The sequence below is a fragment of the Salvelinus namaycush genome, chromosome 37, assembly GCF_016432855.1.
Source record: "Salvelinus namaycush isolate Seneca chromosome 37, SaNama_1.0, whole genome shotgun sequence".
Classification (NCBI taxonomy): domain Eukaryota; kingdom Metazoa; phylum Chordata; class Actinopteri; order Salmoniformes; family Salmonidae; genus Salvelinus; species Salvelinus namaycush.
In genome coordinates, this window is record NC_052343.1 from 9,039,506 (window position 1) to 9,062,948 (window position 23,443).

Consider the following 23,443-nt stretch of genomic DNA (forward strand, 5'->3'; position numbering starts at 1 on the left):
GCTATCGGTGACAGATTACAGTGAGCCGCAGGGATGAGAAGAATGCAAAAGATAATGTCAAGCCCAAGTCTGAGACAAAGACTAAAGCGTAGGCTATCCAACACTATTCACTGCAATAATTGTAGGTCTGTATCCCCAAGACAACAATGATGAACCCTATTCAATTAGGATATTTGTTCATATGGACAATCAACCTGTGAATACCCTGGTAACACATAGACTAGTCAAGTTTTTTATCTATGTCGATGGGATGTAAAAAGTTAAAGAACCATATAAGCAAATAATGGGAAAAGCTTTAAAGTCGTAACACTTTGGCAGGATAGGGGAGTAGTGTTTTAGTTAATGATATAGGCCTACTTGTTATCTCTCTCAGACTTCCACACAGTCATTAAATATTAGGTCTGAAGGCCACTGTTTCAAATAAGGCAACGGTTGCATCTTCTGAATCCACTGTCACATTACTCAGCTATGGGCTAAAGACCAACTAAACGTTTCAGTGCTGGGCTTGCAGAGCCGAATGTGCAATCTTTTATACTTCGTACACTGGAGTCGTGTCCGGTAATTAAGCTTTTAAATACTCGCGCCAGAAGAAGTGCTTAGATAAACGGATTACGTAGGCCAGGTTTCTCATTACAGCCTACTCATTTGGAAGGCATAAATTTCCTCATGTTTACGCAGAAAACCAACCGAGATCAAACTCAGATAAAATGACAAACCTGGTATTTGAGCCCACTGGAGCCATTTATCCTATTAGCTCTACTTTCAGACCACTCCTTGTTCCTGACAACTCTAGGTGATTGTAACAAGGTGACTGGGTTTGATGTTGTAAAATTAGGCCTAATCTAATTATGGTTTCCATAGGCAGGCCACGGTGCCAGTAGTAATAGATTATACTGCTTTGTGACGTACAACATCTCCGTATTGTTACAGTATGCCCAGCAGTTGTGCCGACCGCCTTTCAGGTTTATCATCCATCTCAGTTGTATGTTTACTGTAGATAACGGCCTCTTAAACCTTCTGAAAGAGCGCCTTGATCTTTCAGTGAACCATTTGTGGTAGAAACAATTTAACGAGAGATGCAGGCTCCAAGTGTAAACTCTTGAAAAGAAACAAATTGGGCTGGACTTACAGGGCTGCCCGCTGGCCCGGGGACGTTTTGGAAATCATCCATGCCAGTCAATCTACGTCAATAGGCCAGTGAAAAATAGATATAGTGCTAGGTCAAGGGGTCTGAATAATTTCCGAATGCACTGTATTTATGAATGTACGTACACACACACGTCAAAAGTTTGGACACACCTCGTCATTGAAGGTTTTTTTTTCTTTAGTTTTTACTATTTTCTACATTGTAGAATAATAGTGAAGACATCAAAACTATGAAATCATGTACAGTAGTAACCAAAAGTTTTGAGATTCTTTCAAGTAGCCACCCTTTGCCTTGATGACAGATTTGCACACTCCTGGCACTCTCAGCCAGCTTCATGAGGTAGTCACCTGTAATGCATTTCTATTTACAGGTGTGCTTTGTTAAAAATGTATTTGTGGAATTTCCTTCTTAGTGTGTTTGAGCCAATAAGATGTGTTGTGACATGGTAGGGGTGATATACAGAAGATAGCCCTATTTGGTAAAATATCAAGTCCATATTATGGCAAGAACAGCTCAAATAAGCAAAGAGAAACGACAGTCCATTAATACTTTAAGACATTAAGGTCAGTCAAACTCTGGTTTTTGTTTTTATAACTGAACGTTTCTTCAAGTGAAATCGTAAAAACCATTAAGCGCTATGATGAAACTGGCTCTCATGAGGACCACCACAGGAATGGAAAACCCAGAGTTACCTCTACTGCAGAGGATAAGTTCTTTAGAGTTACCAGACTCAGATTGCAGCCCAAATCAATGCTTGAATTCAAGTAACAGACACATCATCAACTGTTCAGAGACTGTGTCAAATCAGGCCTTCATGGTGGAATTGCTGCAAAGAAACCACTACTAAAGTACACCAATAATAATAAGAAGAGACTTGCTTGGGCCAAGAAACACTAGCAATGGACCTTAGACCGATGGAAATCTGTCCTTCTGTCTGATTTTTGGTTCCAACAGGCGTGTCTTTGTGAGATGCAGAGCAGGTGAACGGATGATCTCAGCATGTGTGGTTCCCACCATGAAGCATGGAGTAGGTGTGATGGTGCTTCGCTGGTGACACTGTCTGTGATTTATTTAGAATTCAAAAAAGGCACACTTAACCAGCATGGCTACCACAACATTCTGCAGCGATACACCATTTCATCTGGTTTGCACTTAGTGGGACAATCATTTGTTTTTTTACAGGACAATGACCCAACATTCCTCCAGGCTGTGTAATGGCTATTTGACCAAGGCGAGTGATGGAGTGATGCATCAGATGACCTGGCCTCCACAATCACCTGACCTCAACCCAATTGAGCCGATTTGGGATGAGTTGGACCGCAGAGTGAAGGAAAAGCAGGCAACAAGTGCTCAGCATACATGGGAACTCCTTCAAGACTGTTGGGAAAGCATTCCTCATGAAGCTGGTTGAGAGAATGCCAAGAGTCTGCAAAGCTGTCAAGGCAAAAGGTGGCTACTTTGAAGAATCTAAAATATATTTTGATTTGTTTCACAATTTTTTGGTGACATGATTCCGTGTGTCATTTCATAGTCTTGATGTCTTCACTATTACTCTAACTAAGCTGTTAGTTTGTTATGTAGATTATTTATCACAAACACACCACACAAATAGCCTAGCTTGAGCAGAATAGCATCTGTCGGGCAGAAACAACGTGCAGCTCTCAAACAACTGGTGATCACATGGAGTAGCCAACCGTGCCTTCAGAAAGTATTCCTTTTCCCACAATTTGTTGTGTTATAGTCAAAATTTTAAATGGATTCAATTAAGATGTCACTTTCCTAAACACAATACCCCATGATGTCAAAGTGGAATAATGTACAAACTAATTAAAAATGAAAAGCCTAAATGTCTTCAGTTAATAAGTATTCAACCCCTTTGTTATGGCGAGCCTAAATAAGTTCAGGAGTAAAAATGTACTTAACAAGTCACATAATAGGTTGCATGGACTTACTCTGTGTGCAACAATAGTCTTTAACATGATTCCTGAATGACTATGTCATCTCTGTAGCCCACATGTACAGTTGTCTGTAAGGTCCCTCAGTTGAGCACTGAATTTCAAACAAATTCAACCACAAAGACCAGGGAGGTTTTCCAATGCCTTGCAAAGAAGGGCATCAATTTGTAGATGGTAAAAAAATATATTAAAAAAATAAAAGTAAAACTGCAAGAAATGTAGTAAAGAAATTAACTTCATGTTCTGAATACAAAGCATTATGGGAAAATCCAAGACAACATCACTGTTCATATTTTCGCAGCCGGCCGCGACAGGGAGACCCATGGGGCGGTGCACAATTGGCCCAGCGTCATCCGGGTTAGGGGAGGGTTTGGCCGGCAGGGATGTTCTTGACCCATCGCTCACTAGCGACTCCTATGGCGGGCCAGGCGCCATGCACGCTGACACAGTCACCAGGTGTACGGTGTTTCCTCCGACACATTGGTGCGGCTGGCTTCCAGGTTAAGCGGGCATTGTGTCAAGAAGAAGCTTGGCTGGGTTGTGTTTTGGAGGAGGCACGGTGTCGACCTTCACCTCTCCCGAGTCCGTACAAGAGTTGCAGCGATGGGACAAGACTGATACCACGAAATTGGGGAGAAAAAGGGGTAAAATAATAAAAAATATATATATATGAAACGGCTTAAATCCATCAACATGAAAATGGCTGTCTAGCAATGATAAACAACCAACTAGACAAGAGTTTGAAGAACTTAAAAAATAATATTGTACAATCCAGGTGTGCAAACCTCTTAGAGACTTACCTGGAAAGACTGAAAGCTGCCAAAGCTGATTCTAACACGTATTGACTCAGGGGTGTGAATACTTATGAAAAGGAGATATATTCCATTTTCAATAACTTTGCAGATTTCAAAAAACATGTTTTCACTTATGTGGTATTGTGTGCAGATGGGTGTCCAATCCATTTTGAATTCAGGCTGTAACACAACAAAATGTGGAATAAGTCAAGGGGTGTGAATATTTTCTAAAGGCATAGATTAGACAAATTTTTTGAAAGACCTTGAAAGTGGTCTCCCGGTGTACTTTAAGCATTGTTGTGGACTTACATCCAATAATAGCTTTGGGAAACTCTCACTCTATGTACGTGCCCTCAATGTGAGCTTAGTATGGCCTGTGTATCAATAATGAATACAGCCCGAAACAGCCCTCTGCTACTCGTGCTGCGGTTGTTCCTCTGTTTGACAGTCGGTGCAGAGCCACAGTAGAAGCTGAACAATGTATAATAGGACAATACAAAACAACTCTGTGCCATGACTTGCATTAGATGGGGAAAGGATAGATATTTTTGGCTTGTATATTGGGTCATTCAAGGTGAGCATGGTTGCCACCAATCAATTGAATATTTGACTAGGGCCAATTCTTTTTCCAAATTAATTGTCTATCAACAACAGTGTCCTTGGCTTTATTTATTGCAGTACAATTGTCTATGCAAATGCATTTACACAGTAGCATCAGCATGTCATTGTGTGACGTGAATGGATATGTTGAGTCAAAAGGTGCATTGAAGGGCCAACTACGCAATCTTATGCATTGTGAGTGTTGTAAGAGTGAGCCGAGTGGAAAAGAACTTAGCACAGATGCTCTCCATCTATTTTTCTTCCATTTCCATTCAAAGCACCTCTGTTCCAGGTGGCAGTTGGTTTACCCCAGACAAATATTGACCACAGATTAGACCAACGGCCCAGAAGGTGGGTGAGTAGGACTCGGGCTCTCAGGAGAACAGAACAGGACACTGCCGCATGCCATTTTAGTTTGATCTGCCATGTTTGCATTACAAATGGAAGTGTGACAAACTTGAGTCGCCAGGCATATATCAGAGGTTAGTTATTGTACCTACCTGGTCACCTGTTGCCTAAACATACTGTCGGAGTAGACCTAACCGAGCTGCAAAGCCATGTAGGCCTACCAATGTATAGTCTTCTAGTCTTCAGCCTAACTCTTCAGATATAGGCCTTATCATATCAACCCTACAGCCTATCCTATCTTTATTAGTGTTGTATAGTACTACCGCCATGACCCTTCGGAGACGCAGGGTTCTACCTAGCATATAAATCGTCTACTAGTTGACCTGAACGCCAAACTACATGTGCTTTGATGCATTACGCATTCAAATGTGGAACAGGGTCATTTACAGCAGTGTGTTAAATAGCTTGTTAACACACAATCCCTCTGTTAATGGTTAGACATTAACCGGTGCTAACCGGTGCTCCCGCACATTGACTCTGTACCAGTACCCCCTGTATATAGACTCGCTATTGTTATTTTACTGCTGCTCTTAATTATTACTTTAATTTATTTTCTTCTTTTTTTTTTTGTATTTTTTCTTAAAATGGCATTGTTGGTTAAGGGCTTGTAAGTAAGTATTTCACTATAAAAGGTCTACGCCGGTTGTATTCGGCGCATGTGACAAACTAAATTTGATTTGACAGACTTTACGAGAAACAAAAGATCTACAGTACAGATTGTTGAGGTAAAACCATAGGCTAGTCCTGAATGTGGGCCACAACTCATGTGAACAATGTTTGTATTGAGGACTTCAATGTTAAGTGTAGCTAGGCCAATACATTGTTATCAGTAAATATGGTCTGTACTCTTTAGACCTATATCAGTGTTGGCACACTTGCTAGAACATTTAATAATCTGAGGATCTCTCTATCACCACACTCTCTGCAACAATAAATCATATTTATCCCAAAGCTATATTGACACATAGGAAGAACTATTGCTTAGGGGAATAAGGGACATTGATTGTAGGTCCTTATCAAATGAAGGAAGTTTAGTCTTGGAGAAAAAGACCAGAGCAAGCAAAGCCAGTCTGACAGGGCAGCAAAAGAACATTTAAATAGACAATTGATGCAGCTTTAGGCTTAAAAAAAGAGAATGAGATCTCTGAGCAGGACACAGGCAGGAACCTGGGGCTGAGCATTGCAGCTGCCACAGCAGATTAAACACAGGGGTTTCAGCATAATCAGAAGCTGAAGGTCACCACTGCTGTTCCCGTTTGTTTCGCTCACGCTCACTCAATCTTTCACATCTGCCTCTCTCCTCCTTTCCCTGCTATCCTGCATTCTCCTTTCTACCTATTTCCCTGTCTTTCTTTCGCTCACCTCTACAATTTCCTCCCTGTTCCTCTCCATCTAGACTGTCACCTTGCCTCATCCTCTCTCCCTCCCTCCAAACCACTGCACCCAGCTGGGCGCTCTCCCCATCTTCCCCCAGGACAGTGCGCTTCCCCCCCTGGGTAAGTGGGACAGTCCCTCTCTGGCCTGGCCACAGGCTGGCACTCACCCAGACTCAATATTATGTTGCGGAGAAAATGGCAGGCTGCTGGCTCTTAGCAAATGGCAGCAGGGGACACAGCAGGGAACACTGCAGGGGCATGAGAGCACACCGCATACAGGAAGAGGAGAAACAGAGAGAGGGAGTGAGTGGGAGATGAGGGCGCGAGAGAGAGGAGAGAGAAGGGGAGGAGTGTCATGATGAGAATGAGGGAGTGGAGATGGGACGACCACTGCATGAAGAGCAATAAACAAGTAAAGGAGGTGAGAAGTAGCAGTGCGAGATGAAATGATTGCAGTAAGGAGAAAGACAGGGAGCGGCGAGGGGACCACAACCAGTGACAAGGAAAAGGGAAGAGGATAGAAGTTAGGCTACACATGAGTGTGTTTCCCATTGCCAAACATCCTGTGTCAACAAAACAGCTTTCAACAGGAACAGTGGGCAAAGATGTCCCCTTGATGAGAACTTGCAATGATTTCAGTCTAGCCTATGCCTAAAAGTGCAACAAAAATGTGCTTAGTCACGCATCACATTGTGTCAAGGAGCACTGACTGCGCCTTCCCACTTCAAAACCTGACCTAAGCGTATGGTCATCATTCCCAGGAAGATCACTTACTATGCAGAATACAGGAAAACAAGTCCAACCAATACAAGAGTCACCTAAGACTAACAATGAGTATATCCTAGCTTGTTGAGTCAGTTTATCTGTGACATCTTTATACAGAGTACAATGGAATGTCACATTATGGACTACCACTCCATAATCACCTATTGACTTCAATATGTAGTATTTTCCCATCTCACATGGCATAATTCCCTGCTAGGGAACAAACCACATATTTTTCAAACGTTAACATTTGATTGGGGTTCAAAAGGTATATACTCAGAGTATCAGGAAAGACATCATTCCTCTTGATAATGCTGAAATTAAATGGCAATCAATGGCATTCTTCAAACACCTAGATTGCCTGCTCACCTCAATGAACTGGTAAGAGAAACATGGGTGCTTTACTTTTTCTCTGTATAGGCTATGAGAATAAAACTCAAACCAAATGAACCAGCCTGACAGTGCAACTCACCTAATTTCATTAATGAGGCCAGCAACACCCACAACGAGATCTCGAAAGGCACCTGTATGTGATGGTAATCTAGAGACAGGACTGGAAAGGCCTTTTTTGTGTACGTGTAGTTAGTATTGCCGCGACTGCCTTCTATCCCTCTGTGGTCGTCCCGGTGGTCGTGTCCTCCAGTGTTGTCCTGAGCGCCGATGTCCGGTGAGCTGGCAGCTCCAAGCGTCAGTACGGTGCCCTCCAGTAAGATCAATATCACCAGAAGTAGGAGTCCCCGCTCCAGAAAACTTCTGGAGCCACTGGGTGAGTGTAAGGCTACGCGAACAGACATGTTGAAATTCGTTTTTATAACTTAAAGAATTTAGGGGGGAAAGTGAGCTGGAAATCGTGTAGTTAGCGTGTCATGAACACACTTTCCTCACTAGCAACTGGTTTTCTAAAGGACCGACAAAATATCCATGTTCGACAATTGGCTGGCTAGCTAGCCAACTTTAGTTAGCTATTTGAGATGGATGCAGCAGTTCCAGGTACTGTCGCAAGCTGGCTAACAACATTCGTGAAAGCAGGAAACGTAGAAGGTGCCTGAGCTAGCTATCCTTCCAGGCACCGAGAGCTCAAGACACGGCTACAGTGTTAGTTAGCAAGTTACATACCCACTCCTAAATACCACAACTTTGAATTGAAAACTTGGTCCGAAATCTTGTTTCAGATACTGACAGCGTAGGTTAATCTCTTCGGTGAAAGATGTCATTGCTCACCGCCGACCGGTAAAAAGATGCTGCTCATACAATTCCTGTTCCACAAGAAGATAAATATCATCGATAATGTCTGCGGTTACAGCTGACCGAAGTCCAATGTTGACCTTGAATGAAACGTGTAGAACTGTCACGTTGCAATTGTGGGGGATCATAGATATTTGAACTGCATTCCATGCTTTCGCATCCGTGTATGCGCCGTACCCTGTCCCGACAAGACCTTACTTGAACTCAGTCAGTATGAGGATCTGTGGCTCCATCACACCTTTTCTAGCTCCAACAGTGACTTCTAATGTTATCCCTCCGCAAATGTACTCCTTGTAATGTGATGTTAGCGAGATAAATACAACCTTCAAAACGCACAGCCTTTCGCGGAGGGAGGAGAATGGGGAGGGAGCCCTTTTTATTTTCGACCACAGTGACATCTATTGGAGAGGATGTCTTAGATATCTTATATCTTATATTCACGTATGGAAAAACCATACATTTCCTGTTCAATAGTCTGACTAGGCCCAGTGGGTAGTTGCGCCCATCACATTCTGTCACAGGAGGCTTCGAGGGCGTGAACTGCTATGGCTGATCTACCTGGATTGCTGGGCAGAACAAAGCCATGGCTATCCTAGTATCTGGCATCTGTTGGAGCTGATTACACCATAAACTCCATGTTATTTAAGTCTTCAGTGTAGGCTAACTCAAATTGTACCTCTAGGATGAGAATATCTTGTTGTAAATACATTGTTTGAAAAGATTTTTTATGATTTTCAATTCCATATCAACATTTTGTTATGGAAATGGTGTGTGTTTTTGTGTGAGTCCAGCCAAAAACATTTCACCATCCCTTCAATATCAAATGGGTGTTATATGGAGATGGGTGTGTTTTCTTGCGAGTACACCCAAAACATTTTGTCATCCATTTCGTAATTACAGTAGGGCGATGCCTTGGGTGGTGACAACATGTCACGAATAGCATACTGTACACAACCTATTTTTGTTTGTTTACTTTGACCTTTAGGGTAGTCTGTCATTGTGTTTAGTGTCTCCCTGTAGCGCTTTAACCCCCACAGCTTGCCAAATACAGTTGTACCATACCACTGAAGGTGTCTGGCTTGTAATTACTGTGGTGGGAAATGGTATGGTCATTGAGAGCTGTTTGCACCTAAAAAAATGAACTGCTCACAACAATTAGTGTAATAACACATATGAGGATGTGTAGATCGGATGCTGCTGCTGATGATCATTTTGGGTGTCATAAAGTATTTAAAGGAGGTGACGGTAGTTGAAAAAGTGCTTTTTATAGGAAGCATTTTGAAGCACACACTGATCATTGGGAACATTCTTATTCATTTACAGTATTGTATAGTGTACTGTAAAAGTTGTAATTATTCAAAGGGGATTAAGTAGTGTAGCCTCTGTCTGACCTGCCAGCACCTGTATGCAGTCACAAAGATAATAGCTGCATTAATAAGTTATGATGAATACCAATCAAATGCCTGTGTTGCTTGGTTCCCCATCCACATTGGCATGGGGAACCAAGTGTCCCTGCATGCACCCTTGCACTCTGTTCCTGCAATGCCATAAAATATTGAAGTGCAGCACGATAGTGAGACACACACACACACAGAGGTTTGATGTGCCTATTTTTTTTAAATACTTCTTCAAGTAATGTAAAGTTTATTTTTAAATCTATTTTCTTTCAATTGTTTATCCTTAAATGTCAATTATCTAGACACAGCATGCTCTTGAATACAGTGTGTCATGTTTTGGCTTATAAATGTATTAAAATGGGAATATATTTGAAAATGTAACTTTCAAATGGTAGCACAAAGATGGTTGGAGGTCCACACATCAGAGAGTGTTGTTGACTTGAATGTGAATAACATGCATTTCCATTTAAGTCAAAATTCGAAGGTGGGTGGACCGGCGGCCATCTTTGAGGTAGTAATTGGCAGTTAAAAATTGTATTTAAATGTCAATGGTGTACCAGCTAAATGACATTGGTCCGAAGGGATATTTCCATTCTATTAATTGTATTTCTATGATTGAAATGACACCCACCCTGTATTCAAGAGTAAGCTGTGTCTCAACCGATGGCGGGCACAACACAAACACCTCAGATTATGTAAAATAGGGTATAAAATACAACATATGTGAGAGAAAAAAATCTGAGTTGATGTGTTTTTAGATCATTTACGTTAAATGTAAAGAAAGAAATTATAAAATAGTTTGACAATCCTGTTTGTAAGCTTGATATTAAACTCCAGTGATGAAGACATTGATGTCTCATGGTAGGGTGGGGTATGTAAAATGGGTCAACTTTGAAAAAGGTAATTGAAATCAAATGGAACGACCTTTATGCAAGGCGCTTCAGTCATGGCATGATGCTCTCATTTGCATAGTTTGGAAAGTTCATTAAGGTTTGCTCTCATTTCAATCATGGATAGCGAAGCCAACATTTTGGCAAGTTTGGTCTATATCTGTACACATAAATGTGTACATTTATTCTCTCCTCTCTATTGTGGCTAAGGTCATGGTTTCCAGTGTTTGCTTCAAGGACTCAAATTGCTACAACATGACTCCAAACTAGATCAAACACTTTGAGGAAATAAAAAGAGACATGTCGTTTTGGTCCGTGGATATGAACCAAATTACCCAGGACGCTTAAGTTAAACACATGTTTGGTTTGTCTTGTGTATTCTTTCAGCTTGGTTAGTGCAGATATGTACATTGTGTGTTTCAAAAGGCACATTAACCCAAAGGCCTCAGGGCTCAATTCTGAAATCTAATGTGCATTGGAACCAAGACAACCCCAAGACAAATATGATTGTTTGATGTCTTTTTGGATGACATTTTGTACCTTTTGAGCCTTGTTTTACAACCCTAACTCAATAAACTACATTTTGTCACAAACATCACATGATTATTTTAGAAACCAAATGACTCCAAAATTGCAAAGAACTTCACTAAAAGAAAGCATTCAGGTTACCGAAACCAAAGACAGTATAGCATGAAGCCTGTTTGGGGTCACATGATAGCTTTAAAGTGTTTATTTTTTGCCTGTCTCTTCATGGAGTTAACAGGTCACCATGTCTTCTCCTCCAGCCACATCATGTGGAACAAAACAAGCCGATTACACCCAGGCAGCATTTCAACCTGCAGATGGCAACTGGGTGTGATTTCTAACATGTTCCAATGGAAGAAAAACAGGTGGGACAGACCGTGTGATTCAGACCCGTAGACATAGATAGACATCATTGTATCTGACCCATTATGGCGTCTGTGAGAGGATGGGCAGCGCCATTGAGGCCATCTCCATTTTGAAGTAGTCAATTTTCTTCTACTACTACTTCTATGAGTTAGCAAACAAACTGAAAGGGTGCATACTGCCACCTGGAGTGTGTTGTTTGAACAGGTATAAATCCCAGGTTGGCGATTAACTTCTCACAAGTATAATTCATTGGCTGATTCCTCCTGGTGACCTAGATGGAATTGTGTGATCCTTCCTTAACCTATAGGAAAACCCACGCAGTTGACTACTTCAAAATGGTGAAATTCCTCAATGGCGCTGCCGCAGATTGATATAAAGTATAGAAGTCAACTTTGTTCTAAGGGAAGAAAGAATCTGATTGGTTTAGGGGACAGAACAATTTGTTTGGTTTCTATATAGTGGTCAGAGCCTGGTAATATCAGAACGTATGATGGGACATAAACCTTCCAACTTTAATGACTGATTTCTCTGAATGGAAAAAAAACCCACCAAATTCACTGGGAATACATTACATAGGATGAGGAAACAATACTCCAAGCGCAGCTCCATACTACTTGTCAGACAGAGAACTGATACTATATACTCGTTGGGGTGAAATTGGCGTGGGGTGTGGGGGGCTTATTCAACTAAATATTTTAAGTGACGAGCTGACTTACTGGTATATTTGAGACCTAGCTAGCTATGAGGCAACATTAGTATAGCTATCTGCTAGCGAATCAGCTCTGTTTAGCTTAGCATTTTACATTGCTTCCCCCGGGACAGTATAACTGTCCATCCCATTTTCTTTTTCATATAGCTTATTCAACTTAACATTTCAATAAAGCAAACGTTAGCTGACTTACTTGTATATTTGACACCTAGCTAGCTAGCTAGTGTCATGACGTGGCCCTTTCTGGGTATAGATCATGTCTTCCCACTCTCAGGTCGTAAATTCCTGGAGGAGACTATCTCCCCCTGGCCATGCAGAAAGAGAGACACAGAGAGAACAAAGGATTTCACGTGGCGAACTCCTAAATCCCCAAAATGAGGTTATGAAACAAAATGTCGACTTGTGAGAAGGTGGGAATGGTCCTTGGACACTAAAGGGACGGGTATGACAAGGGTGTTTCATTTGGTGACCTCAGAGAGGACAGGAAACACACATAATTGTGTACATTGCGTAATTTCTCAATTATGGAGTTTGCATCTAATTCTTGTATAAAGTGAATGGGTAAAGATGAAACTATTTGTGAAATGATGTAATGTGATGTTAAACCCTTAATGTGAGAGAATTGTATTCCCTTTTAAAGTTTAACTAAGTCATTGGCCCGCCCCCATGAGCTCAGACATGATCAGGCATCATTTTCTATTGTTATGAATGAAACCCTCTCCTGAGGATATCCTTTTCAGACCACGAATACCTCGGTGGAAACTGAGGTGGCACAGGTTTGAGTTTAGACTAAGCAAACCCACAGCCTGAGCTGTGGTTGCGAATAGTTATTGAATTCCTAACCATACTACGTGGAGCATTGGCTACACGGCTGGAAATGGTTACACTCTGAGACTATCGATCCCTACAGAATAAGAGCAAATCTTAGATACTAATTACTAGTCTGCGGCTAGAAATTATGTAAACCTGGGATGCGATTACCGACAACCGCCGAAACAACAAATTTATGAGAACATTTCTAAATGGTACTCTGAAGTACCCATTCTAACCACGAAAGACTTTAATCTTCAGGGAAACAGAAAGAAACTCGGATGAACTCTCCAGCAGACGGACTGACGATTCCAACAGAGATCACGACACATGGGCGTAAATATATATATTGATTGCAATTATTCCCGAATGAGTGAGCGTTCATGTGCAAAGGATTAGCATTTCAATTAATATAATTATAGTAGTATAGTGTGTAGTGATCTTTTTTGTCTTTCCCGCTCTTGCTCAGTCCGCACCCTCTTCCCTTTGTCCACCAAGCCATCATATCGGCTTAGCCCACTAGGGAATCTTCCCTATCATTTGTTAGTAAAATATCTACTGTTTGTTTGTTTATGCATTTCTGTGATTATTTAGTATGTTAGTAAATAAATGATTAAGCCAATTGGTGCATGGATGATTTATAGTAAAGGTTGGGTTCGTGTAGATAACCAACAATTTATGAAGTTTGGAATGAGACTGACGTGAGGTAAATAATAATTCATTAATAAGAAGACTAATTGATCAGATATTAAAATATCTGAAGAGTTATATTAGGAAAATTATAACTTTGTAATCTGAAGATTTTCCTTGGTGCACCGACTTCCTAGTTAATCACATTTACATGATTAGTTTAATCGCATAATAATAATTACAGAGAATCGATTTGACAATATAGCAGTCTTCACTTTTATTGATGCCAAAGACATGACACTAGGTAGCTCTATTAATTCAACATGAGTAGCTAAGAGGTTGCTAAATGTTTTGCTAGCTTTCTCTGTTTAGCTTAGTATGTTGCTGCTAGCTTGCTACCGGAGACCAGTTGTATCTTAGAGATACTGTCAAATTTGTCTGACTACTGTAACATAATAATGATTTCAAAATGTTACAACTTTTAACTCAAAGTTTTTACAAGATTTTCAGTTCAAACCTCCACCATGTTTTTAAAAGTTGTGCATCTGTTAAACTCCGCCCTTTGACCTTTTAGAAACCAATCGGATTTGTTTGCACTAAAACAATCTGATTCTTTCTGCCCTTGGAACAAAGCTGACGAAACTTTATGTCAACCTGCAGCACTGCCCATGCTTAAACAGGCTTTTGGGCACTAGAGTCCTCTATCTATCTCTATGTTCAGACCATTTTTTTTGTAGCTACCAAAGCCACTGTTTCTATACCCCCCACGGTGTATGTGGCGTCGATATGGAAAACATTCATTCTAAACAGCACTGTAGGACCATGCTCACACACTCGTGAAAAAATGAACAACTCACACACTTCGACACAAACAAATAAATGCACACTGTACTCATACAAATAGCCTATGCCCTAAGCCTACGTCATTGAAAATAGGTCAGCAACTAAAAAAATGATAATAATCGTAACCTTGAGTAGACAGCGTGCTGTTTTGTAAAGCCTGATGAAATAATGACAACAATACTGTATTCATTGTGTTGCCTGCTTTATTTACTCCACTTGGCCGGGCTGTTGTGAGATCATGCTTAGATACCATCTACCGTCTAAGCACTAATGTGAATTTGACTGGGCTACGTCAACAGACCTTTTCATTAGTGGCAAACCACAAGATCCCTGGCAAACTGCTAGCCTGGTAAAACCGGACTGAAAACTGTGCTCAAGTTAAACAATGGTGAGCGTAGTATTCAAATTGGTTTAACCAGGCTAGCAGACTGGTACCGTCTCATCCTATCCACAACATGCAGCCTAGTAATCATAACCCCTCAGACTGTGTTCAATTTGAAAACAAATGCTGTCATGTCATGCCACGTTGTCATTGTCTCCTGATGTAAGCACTGTGCTCACTGACAAGTCCTGACAACATGTCTAAAAGAATGTCAGTCACCATAATATTGTGACAGCATGAAACGAAAATAGATTGTGGAGATAACAATGTTGGTTTGTCGAGATGCTCAAACAACAGTCTACACTTCAGTGCATTTCAGAGTAATGTAGCCTAAGTTCCATTTAAGTTGCATTTTCACTTAGTCTCCCATTGACATCAATGCCTGACTAAGGGAACATTTTGGAAGTTCGAATTGTCTCTTAATTAAGAGTCAGAGTTGGTCTTCCAATGTAGAATACATTTCCTCATGAACCTATTATATCTGTTCAGGAATATAACCATTAATACCAATTCATATAATTTCCCATGAAGATTCACAGGGATTGTTCTTAGGGAGTAATAGATGCCTCCTGGTATTTTTCCCATGACCACCGAGCATAGTTAATGTATACTGAACAGACATATAAACACAACATGTAAAGTGTTGGTCCCATGTTTTCATGAGATTAAATAAAATATCCCAGACATTTTTCATATGCACAAAAAGCTTATTTCCCTCAAATTTTGTGCACAAATTTGGTTAAATCCCTGTTAGTGAGCATTTCTCCTTTGCCAAGATAACGCATCCACTTGATAGGTGTGGCATATCAAGAAGCTGATTAAACAGCATGAAGTCTTCCGACTAGCTTGGAAAGACAGTACTGTGCAGTATCAAAGAGCCCTCATTGCTGCTCGATCATCCTATTTTTCCAACTTAATTGAGGAGAATTGAGGAGATTTTTAATACGGTCGTAAAGCTAACTAAAAAGCAGCATTCCCCAAGAGAGGATGGCTTTCACTTCAGCAGTGATAAATTCTTCTTCTTTGACGAAAAGATCATGATCATTAGAAAGAAAATTACGGACTCCTCTTTAAATCTGCATATTTCTCCAAAGCTCAGTTGTCCTGAGTCTGCACAACACTGCCAGGACCTAGGATCAAGGTAGACACTCAAGTTTTTTTATCCTATATCTCTTGACACATTCATGAAAATAGTAATGGCCTCTAAACCCTCAAGCTGCATACTGGACCCTATTCCAACTAAACTACTGAAAGAGCTGCTTCCTGTGCTTGGCCCTCCTATGTTGAACATAATAAACGGCTCCCTATCCACCGGATGTGTACCAAACTCACTAAAAGTGGCAGTAATAAAGCCTCTCTTGAAAAAGCCAAACCTTGACCCAGAAAAGATGAAAAACGATTGGCCTATATCGAATCTCCCATTCCTCTCTAAATGTTTTGAAAAAGCTGTTGCGCAGCAACTCACTGCCTGCCTGAAGACAAACAATGTATACGAAACGCTTCAGTCTGGTTTTAGACCCCATCTTAGCACTGAGACTGCACTCGTGATGGTGGTAAATTACCTTTTAATGGCGTCAGACCAAGGCTCTGCATCTGTCCTCGTGCTCCTAGACCTTAGTGCTGCTTTTGACACCATCGATCACCACATTCTTTTGGAGAGATTGGAAACCAAAATTGGTCTACACGGACAAGTTCTGGCCTGGTTTAGATCTTATCTGCCAGAAAGATATCAGTTTGTCTCTGTGGATGGTTTGTCCTCTGACAAATCAACTGTAAGTTTCGGTGTTCTTCAAGGTTCCATTTTAGGACCACTATTGTTTTCACTATATATTTTACCTCTTGGTGATGTCATTCGGAAACATAATGTTAACTTTCACTGCTACTGTATGCAGACGACACACAGCTGTACATTTCGATGAAACATGGTGTTTCATAAGGAAGTGGATGGCGGCACATTTTTTACTTTTACTTTTTTCGGACAAAACATAGATGTTAGTTCTGGTCCCAAGAAACAAAGAGATCTTCTGTTGGATCTGACAATTAATCTTGGTGGTTGTACAGTTGTCTCAAGTAAAACTGTGAAGGACTTCTACGTTACTCTGGACCCTGATCTCTCTTTTGACGAACATATCAAGACTATTTCAAGGACAGCTTTTTTCCATCTTCGTAACATTGCAAAAATCTGAAACTTTCTGTGCAAAAATGATGCAGGAAGTTAATCCATGCTTTTGTCACTTCTAGATTAGACTACTGCAATGGTCTACTTTCCGGCTACCCGGATAAAGCACTAAATAAACTTCAGTTAGTGCTAAACACGGCTGTCAGAATCTTGACTAGAACCCAAAAATGTGATCATATTACTCCAGTGCTAGCCTCTCTACACTGGCTTCCTGTTAAGGCTAGGGCTGTTTTCAAGGTTCTACTGCTAACCTACAAAGCATTACATGGGCTTGCTTCTACCTGTCTCTCCGATTTGGTCCTGCCGTACATACCTACACGTACGCTACGGTCACAAGACGCAGGCCTCCTTATTGTCCCTAGAATTTCTAAGCAAACAGCTGGAGGCAGGGCTTTCTCCTATAGAGCTTTATTATTATGGAATGGTCTGCCTATCTATGTGAAAGATGTGGACTCAGTCTCAACCTTTAAGTCTTTATTGAAAACTCATCTCTTCAGTAGGTCCTATGATTGAATGTAGTCTGGCCCAGGGGTGTGAAGGTGAACGGAAAGGCACTGGAGCGACGAACCACCCTTGCTGTCTCTGCTTGGCCGGTTCCCCTCTCTCCACCGGGATTCTCTGCCTGTAACCCTATTACGGGGGCTGAGTCACTGGCTTACTGGTGCTCTTCCATGCCGTCCCTAGGTGGGGTGCGTCACTTGAGTGGGTTGAGTCACTGACGTGATCTTCCTGCCCAGGTTTGGCGCCCCCCTCGGGTTCGTGCCGTGGTGGAGATCTTTCTGGGCTATACTCGGCCTTGTCTCAGGGTAGTAAGTTGGTGGTTGAAGATATCCTTCTCGTGGTGTGGGGGCTGTGCTTTGGCAAAGTGGGTGGGGTTATATCCTGCCTGGTTGGCCCTGTCCGGGGGTATCGTCGAAAGGGGCCACAGTGTCTCCCGACCCCTCCTGTCTCAGCCTCCAGTATTTATGCTGCAATAGTTTATGTGTTGGGGGCTAGGGTCAGTCTGTTATATCTGGAGTATTTATCCTGTCTTATCCAGTGTCCTGTGTGAATTTCTCTCTCTCTTCTCTTCTCTCAGAGGACCTGAGCCCTAGGACCATGCCTCGGGACTACCTGGCCTGATGATTCCTTGCTGTCCCCAGTCCACCTGGTCGTGCTGCTGCTCCAGTTTCAACTGTTCTGCCTGCGGCTATGGAACCCTGACCTGTTCACCGGACGTGCTACCTTGTCCCAGACCTGCTGTTTTCGACTCTCTCTTTCTACCGCACCTGCTGTCTCGATCTCTGAATGATCACCTATAAAAAGCCAACTGACATTTACTCCTGAGGTGCTGACCTGTTGCACCCTCTACAAACACTGTGATTTTTATTATTTGACCCTGCTGGTCATCTATGAACGTTTGAACATCTTGGCCATGTACTGTTATAATCTCCACCCGGCACAGCCAGAATGATCATTGTCTGTCAATAAAGCACAAATTTGGACAGCTTGGGGAAATTTCTGTATGTTGTTTTACCCACCTTTTTCCTTTCACTGAAACCAATTAATGTAAATTATTATCTCCTTGTTCTTCATATCAAGAGCTATCTCAATACTGCACTGCACTGACTGGGTAACTGGAAATGCAGGTTATACAAGACAATGGCAACAGATCGAAAGACAATGAAATTTGCATAAGCCCCTAACTGAATGAGCCAGATTCTGATGCTTTCTGGCATTAATTTGTTTGAGAGGTGTGTCACACGCCCACTGGCTCTGCTCTCCACTGCAGCATGTAATACAGCTGTTAGAGACTCGATTCAACACCCCATTTCTAATCTCATACACATCTATTCACTCACTCACTCACTCACTCACTCTCTCTCTCTCTCTCTCTCTCTCTCTCTCTCTCTCTCTCTCTCTCTCTCTCTCTCTCTCTCTCTCTCTCTCTCTCTCTCTCTCTCTCTCTCTCTCTCTCTCTCTCTCTCACACACACAGACACACAAAAAAATGCATGACCACACATCATGCACACAATTTAACAAGAAGTACTATGGTGTGGATTCTCAAATTCTCAAGGCCCAAAAAGGGCATTTTCTAATCCAATACAGTTCAAATGCCAATGGTTGTTCCTGGTGTATTAACAATGCCTCCCTAAATCCAATAAATGTCAATGTGAATATGTACACTTGCATATTTCTACCTGAAGATGGCACTACCTGCCCAAGCAGGCTACACTTCTCATCTGTGACTTCAGAACTGTCTTTTTACTACCGTTTACATCTCTTCACATCTCTGCATGAACTCAAGGAAAAGCAAAGACTGAAAGCTTTCTAGTTAAGTTATATTTATATTGTTATATTGTGTGTAGTAATTTTTTTAATTATCATCATATCTGTCCCCTGCAAGAGATCAAGTGAAGTATACACTACAGGTCAAAAGTTTTAGAACTTTTACTATGTTCTACATTGTAGAATAATAGTGAAGACATCAAAACTATGAAATAACACATATGGAATCAAGTAGTAACCAAAAAAGTGTTAAACAAATCAAAATATATTTTATATTTGAGATTCTTCAAATAGCCACCCCTTGCCTTGATGACAGCTTTGCACACTCTTGGCATTCTCTCAACCAGCTTCATGAGGTAGTCACCTGGAATGCATTTCAATTAACAGGTGTTCCTTCTTAATAGTTCATTTGTGGAATTTCTTTCCTTCTTAATGCGTTTGAGCCAATCAGTTGTGTGGTGACAAGGTAGGGATGGTACACAGAAGATAGCCCTAATTTGGTAAAAGACCAAGTCCATATTATGGCAAGAACAGCTCAAATAAGCAAAGAGAGACGGTAGTTCATCATTACTTTAAGACATGAAGGTCAGTCAATACGGAACATTTCAAGAACTTTGAACGTTTCGTCAAGTGCAATCGCAAAAACCATCAAGCGCTATGATGAAACTGGCTCTCGTGAGGACTGCCACAGGAATGGAAGACCTAGAGTTACCTCTGCTGCAGAGGATAAGTTCATTAGAGTTACCAGCCTCAGAAATTGCAGCCCAAATAAATGCTTCACAGAGTTCAAGTAACAGACACATCTCAACATCTACTGTTCAGAGGAGACTGCGTGAATCAGGCCTTCATGGTCGAATTGCTGCAAAGAAACCATTACTAAAGGACACCAATAAGAAGAAGAGACTTGCTTGGGCCAAGAAACACGAGCAACGGACATTAGACCTGAGGAAATTGGTCCTTTGGTCTGGAGTCCCTATAATTCTACAATGTAGAACATAGTAAAAATAAAGAAAAACCCTTGAATGAGTAGGTGTTCTAAAACGTTTGACCTGTAGTGTACATTTACAGCTAATTTTCAAAAACTCAAACCGAGGATGTAACAGTGGGGGACTCAATTTGCTGAGAAAGACCATTTAAGCGTGCTGTATATCTTAATTGTGCAAACAAGTTTCAGATGTGTGGCCCAACTGAAAATGAAATATTGCAAGGCCTTTTTGTGGCACTTTTCTCACGTTTGAATAAAATCCATTGTGATTGCTGAACCAAGGCTATGTTTTGTCAGTCAGACCTGTACGGCATCCATATTAGGAAGGACATTTAGTCTGAAAACTGATGGAGTTCGGCCTGAAATTTGAGGAAGTTCCTAATATGGATACCGTAAAGCAGCGGTTCCCAGTGTGTTCCTCTGTTCAGTTTATGCTCCAGGCAGACCTCTGCCTACGGGGGTGACCCATAACTCTTTCCTCAGTACCGTGAGAGGTGTGCTCGCTCAGCGATTCTGCTATAAGGCCACATCTGGTATCCCTACAGAGATGAGGGAGGGAGCTTAGGCTTTGAAGTTTAAAACGGGAGGTAGGCTAAGAAGTGCTGAGAGCCATTGTAGCCCTGTATGCATCACATTCTATTCCATGTAAGTTGGCACTTGAAAGTATTGGACTCTCACTCTAAATCTTGGGATATATAGGTGTGTATTCTTTCTGCCCCCAAGGATATAGAGAATAAAATAGAGATTATTTCTCAGTGATCTCTATGCGGAAAGTTTTCCAGCCAACTTGACGTTGAGACGTTGAATTTTACTAATATCCACTAGAGGGCCTCGTTGACCCCCTTGTTGTCATGATGGGCTCGCTTAGGAACATCTCCTGGAGTTCTGACTTCATCCTCTAGGCCAAGGATGAGGAGGAGACAGCTTACCTCAGTCGCCCTGCTCCCAGGTCAGTTTTGATATGAGCTGTATATCACCACTCCTCTGGACATTTTCTTCAGAAAACATGAGCTTCTGACATCACCAATTAGAAAGTTGTACCCCCTTTCACCCTCAGAACAGCCTCAATTTGTCGAGGCATGGACTCTACAAGGTGTTGAAAGCGTTCCACAGGGATGCTGGCCCATGTGGACTCCAATGCTTCCCACAGTTGTGTCAAGTTGGCTAGATGTCCTTTTTGGTGGTGGACCATTCTTGATACACATGGGAAACTGTGAAAAACCCAGAGGGCTGCAGTTCTTGACACACTCAAACTGGTTGCGCCTGGCACCTACTACCATACCCCGTTCAAAGGCACTTAAATATTTTGTCTTGTCCATTCACCGTCTGAATGGCACACATACACAATCCATGTCTCAATTGTCTCAAGGCTTGAACATTTTTCTTTAACCTCTCTCCTCCCCTTCATCTACACTTATTGAAGTGACTTTAACAGGTGACATCAATAAGGGATCATAGCTTTCACCTGGATTCACCTGGTTTTGTACACTCAGTGTGTATTTGTACACACCACACACATCTCCATATTTGCATGTGTCATAGTTCTTTCCACAACGCCCCGAGCAGAGCTGAGAATGTGTGAGTCAATATGGATGGATATGAGAGCGGACAGGTTTACGACAGCCAGCAGGGCACTGCAGCATCAGACCAAGGCAACATTTGAATATTGCATTAGAACATCCAGGACCCTGCAGGCTCTGCAGCAGAGCTCCTGCCCTTCCCTGCCCAATCCCTCTCTCTCTCACTGGGGGAAGACACCGTGTGGTGCAGCCTGAGCCTGGAACCTGTGGAGGTCAGGGAGAGAATATACACCATCTGGGTTATGACTAGTCTCAATTTCCAGTCTTTCACATAGTTGTAGGTTGTATTTCAGAAACAATTGTCTGACTTGTTGAGACTAGGTTATGGCCATTCTCTTGTTGCCCTCGTCTCCAGCCTACCAGAACCAGAATGTTTATTTTGAATCAATGTAACCATAAAATCATGTTCTGTAAAATGTGTTTGGTGAAACGATATACCGGTATTAAAAATGTGTAACATGTAACGTAATAATAATAATAATAATACATGGGACTTATATAGAGCTTTTCAAGGACCCAAAGTTGCTTTACAATTGTAGAAATTAAACATGAAACAGGAATCCAAACAAAACAACATCAGATAAACAAAAACATGAACAAAGAGAGGGCTGGGCTCAAGGAAAGGAAAGAGTGTGATGTATCAGTGTATGGGGAGGGTAAGGTTGGGGTTTGGAAAGAGTGTGATGTATCAGTGTATGGGGAGGGTAAGGTTGGGGTTTGGAAAGAGTGTGATGTATCAGTGTATGGGGAGGGGAGGGTTGGGGTTTGGAAAGAGTGTGATGTATCAGTGTATGGGGAGGGGAGGGTTGGGGTTTGGAAAGAGTGTGATGTATCAGTGTATGGGGAGGGGAGGGTTGGGGTTTGGAAAGAGTGTGATGTATCAGTGTATGGGGAGGGGAGGGTTGGGGTTTGGAAAGAGTGTGATGTATCAGTGTATGGGGAGGGGAGGGTTGGGGTTTGGAAAGAGTGTGATGTATCAGTGTATGGGGAGGGGAGGGTTGGGGTTTGGAAAGAGTGTGATGTATCAGTGTATGGGGAGGGGAGGGTTGGGGTTTGGAAAGAGTGTGATGTATCAGTGTATGGGGAGGGGAGGGTTGGGGTTTGGAAAGAGTGTGATGTATCAGTGTATGGGGAGGGGAGGGTTGGGGTTTGGAAAGAGTGTGATGTATCAGTGTATGGGGAGGGGAGGGTTGGGGTTTGGAAAGAGTGTGATGTATCAGTGTATGGGGAGGGTAAGGTTGGGGTTTGGAAAGAGTGTGATGTATCAGTGTATGGGGAGGGGAGGGTTGGGGTTTGGAAAGAGTGTGATGTATCAGTGTATGGGGAGGGTAAGGTTGGGGTTTGGAAAGAGTGTGATGTATCAGTGTATGGGGAGGGGAGGGTTGGGGTTTGGAAAGAGTGTGATGTATCAGTGTATGGGGAGGGGAGGGTTGGGGTTTGGATACGAACCCGGTTTAGGGTAAGGGCGGGATTGGGGTTTGGATACGAACTCGGTTTAGGGTAAGGGGTAGGGTAAGGGTTAGGATACGAACCCAGTTTAGGGTAAGGGCGGGAATGGGGTTAGGATACGAACCCGGTTTAGGGTAA

At 42.0% G+C, this 23,443-nt stretch overlaps 1 protein-coding gene across 1 annotated transcript in view; it reads right to left on the reverse strand.

Moving 5' to 3' along the window:
* The window catches only part of LOC120031147 (sodium/hydrogen exchanger 1-like), a 41,258-nt gene extending 32,680 nt beyond the window's left edge, over positions 1 to 8,578 (reverse strand). The window contains exon 1 of the mRNA XM_038976744.1: positions 7,518 to 8,578. Within this exon, the coding sequence (XP_038832672.1) occupies positions 7,518 to 7,839 (322 nt within the window). The 5' untranslated portion in view covers positions 7,840 to 8,578. The remainder of the gene's footprint in view (positions 1 to 7,517) is intronic.
* Between the last annotated feature and the right edge of the window lie 14,865 nt (positions 8,579 to 23,443).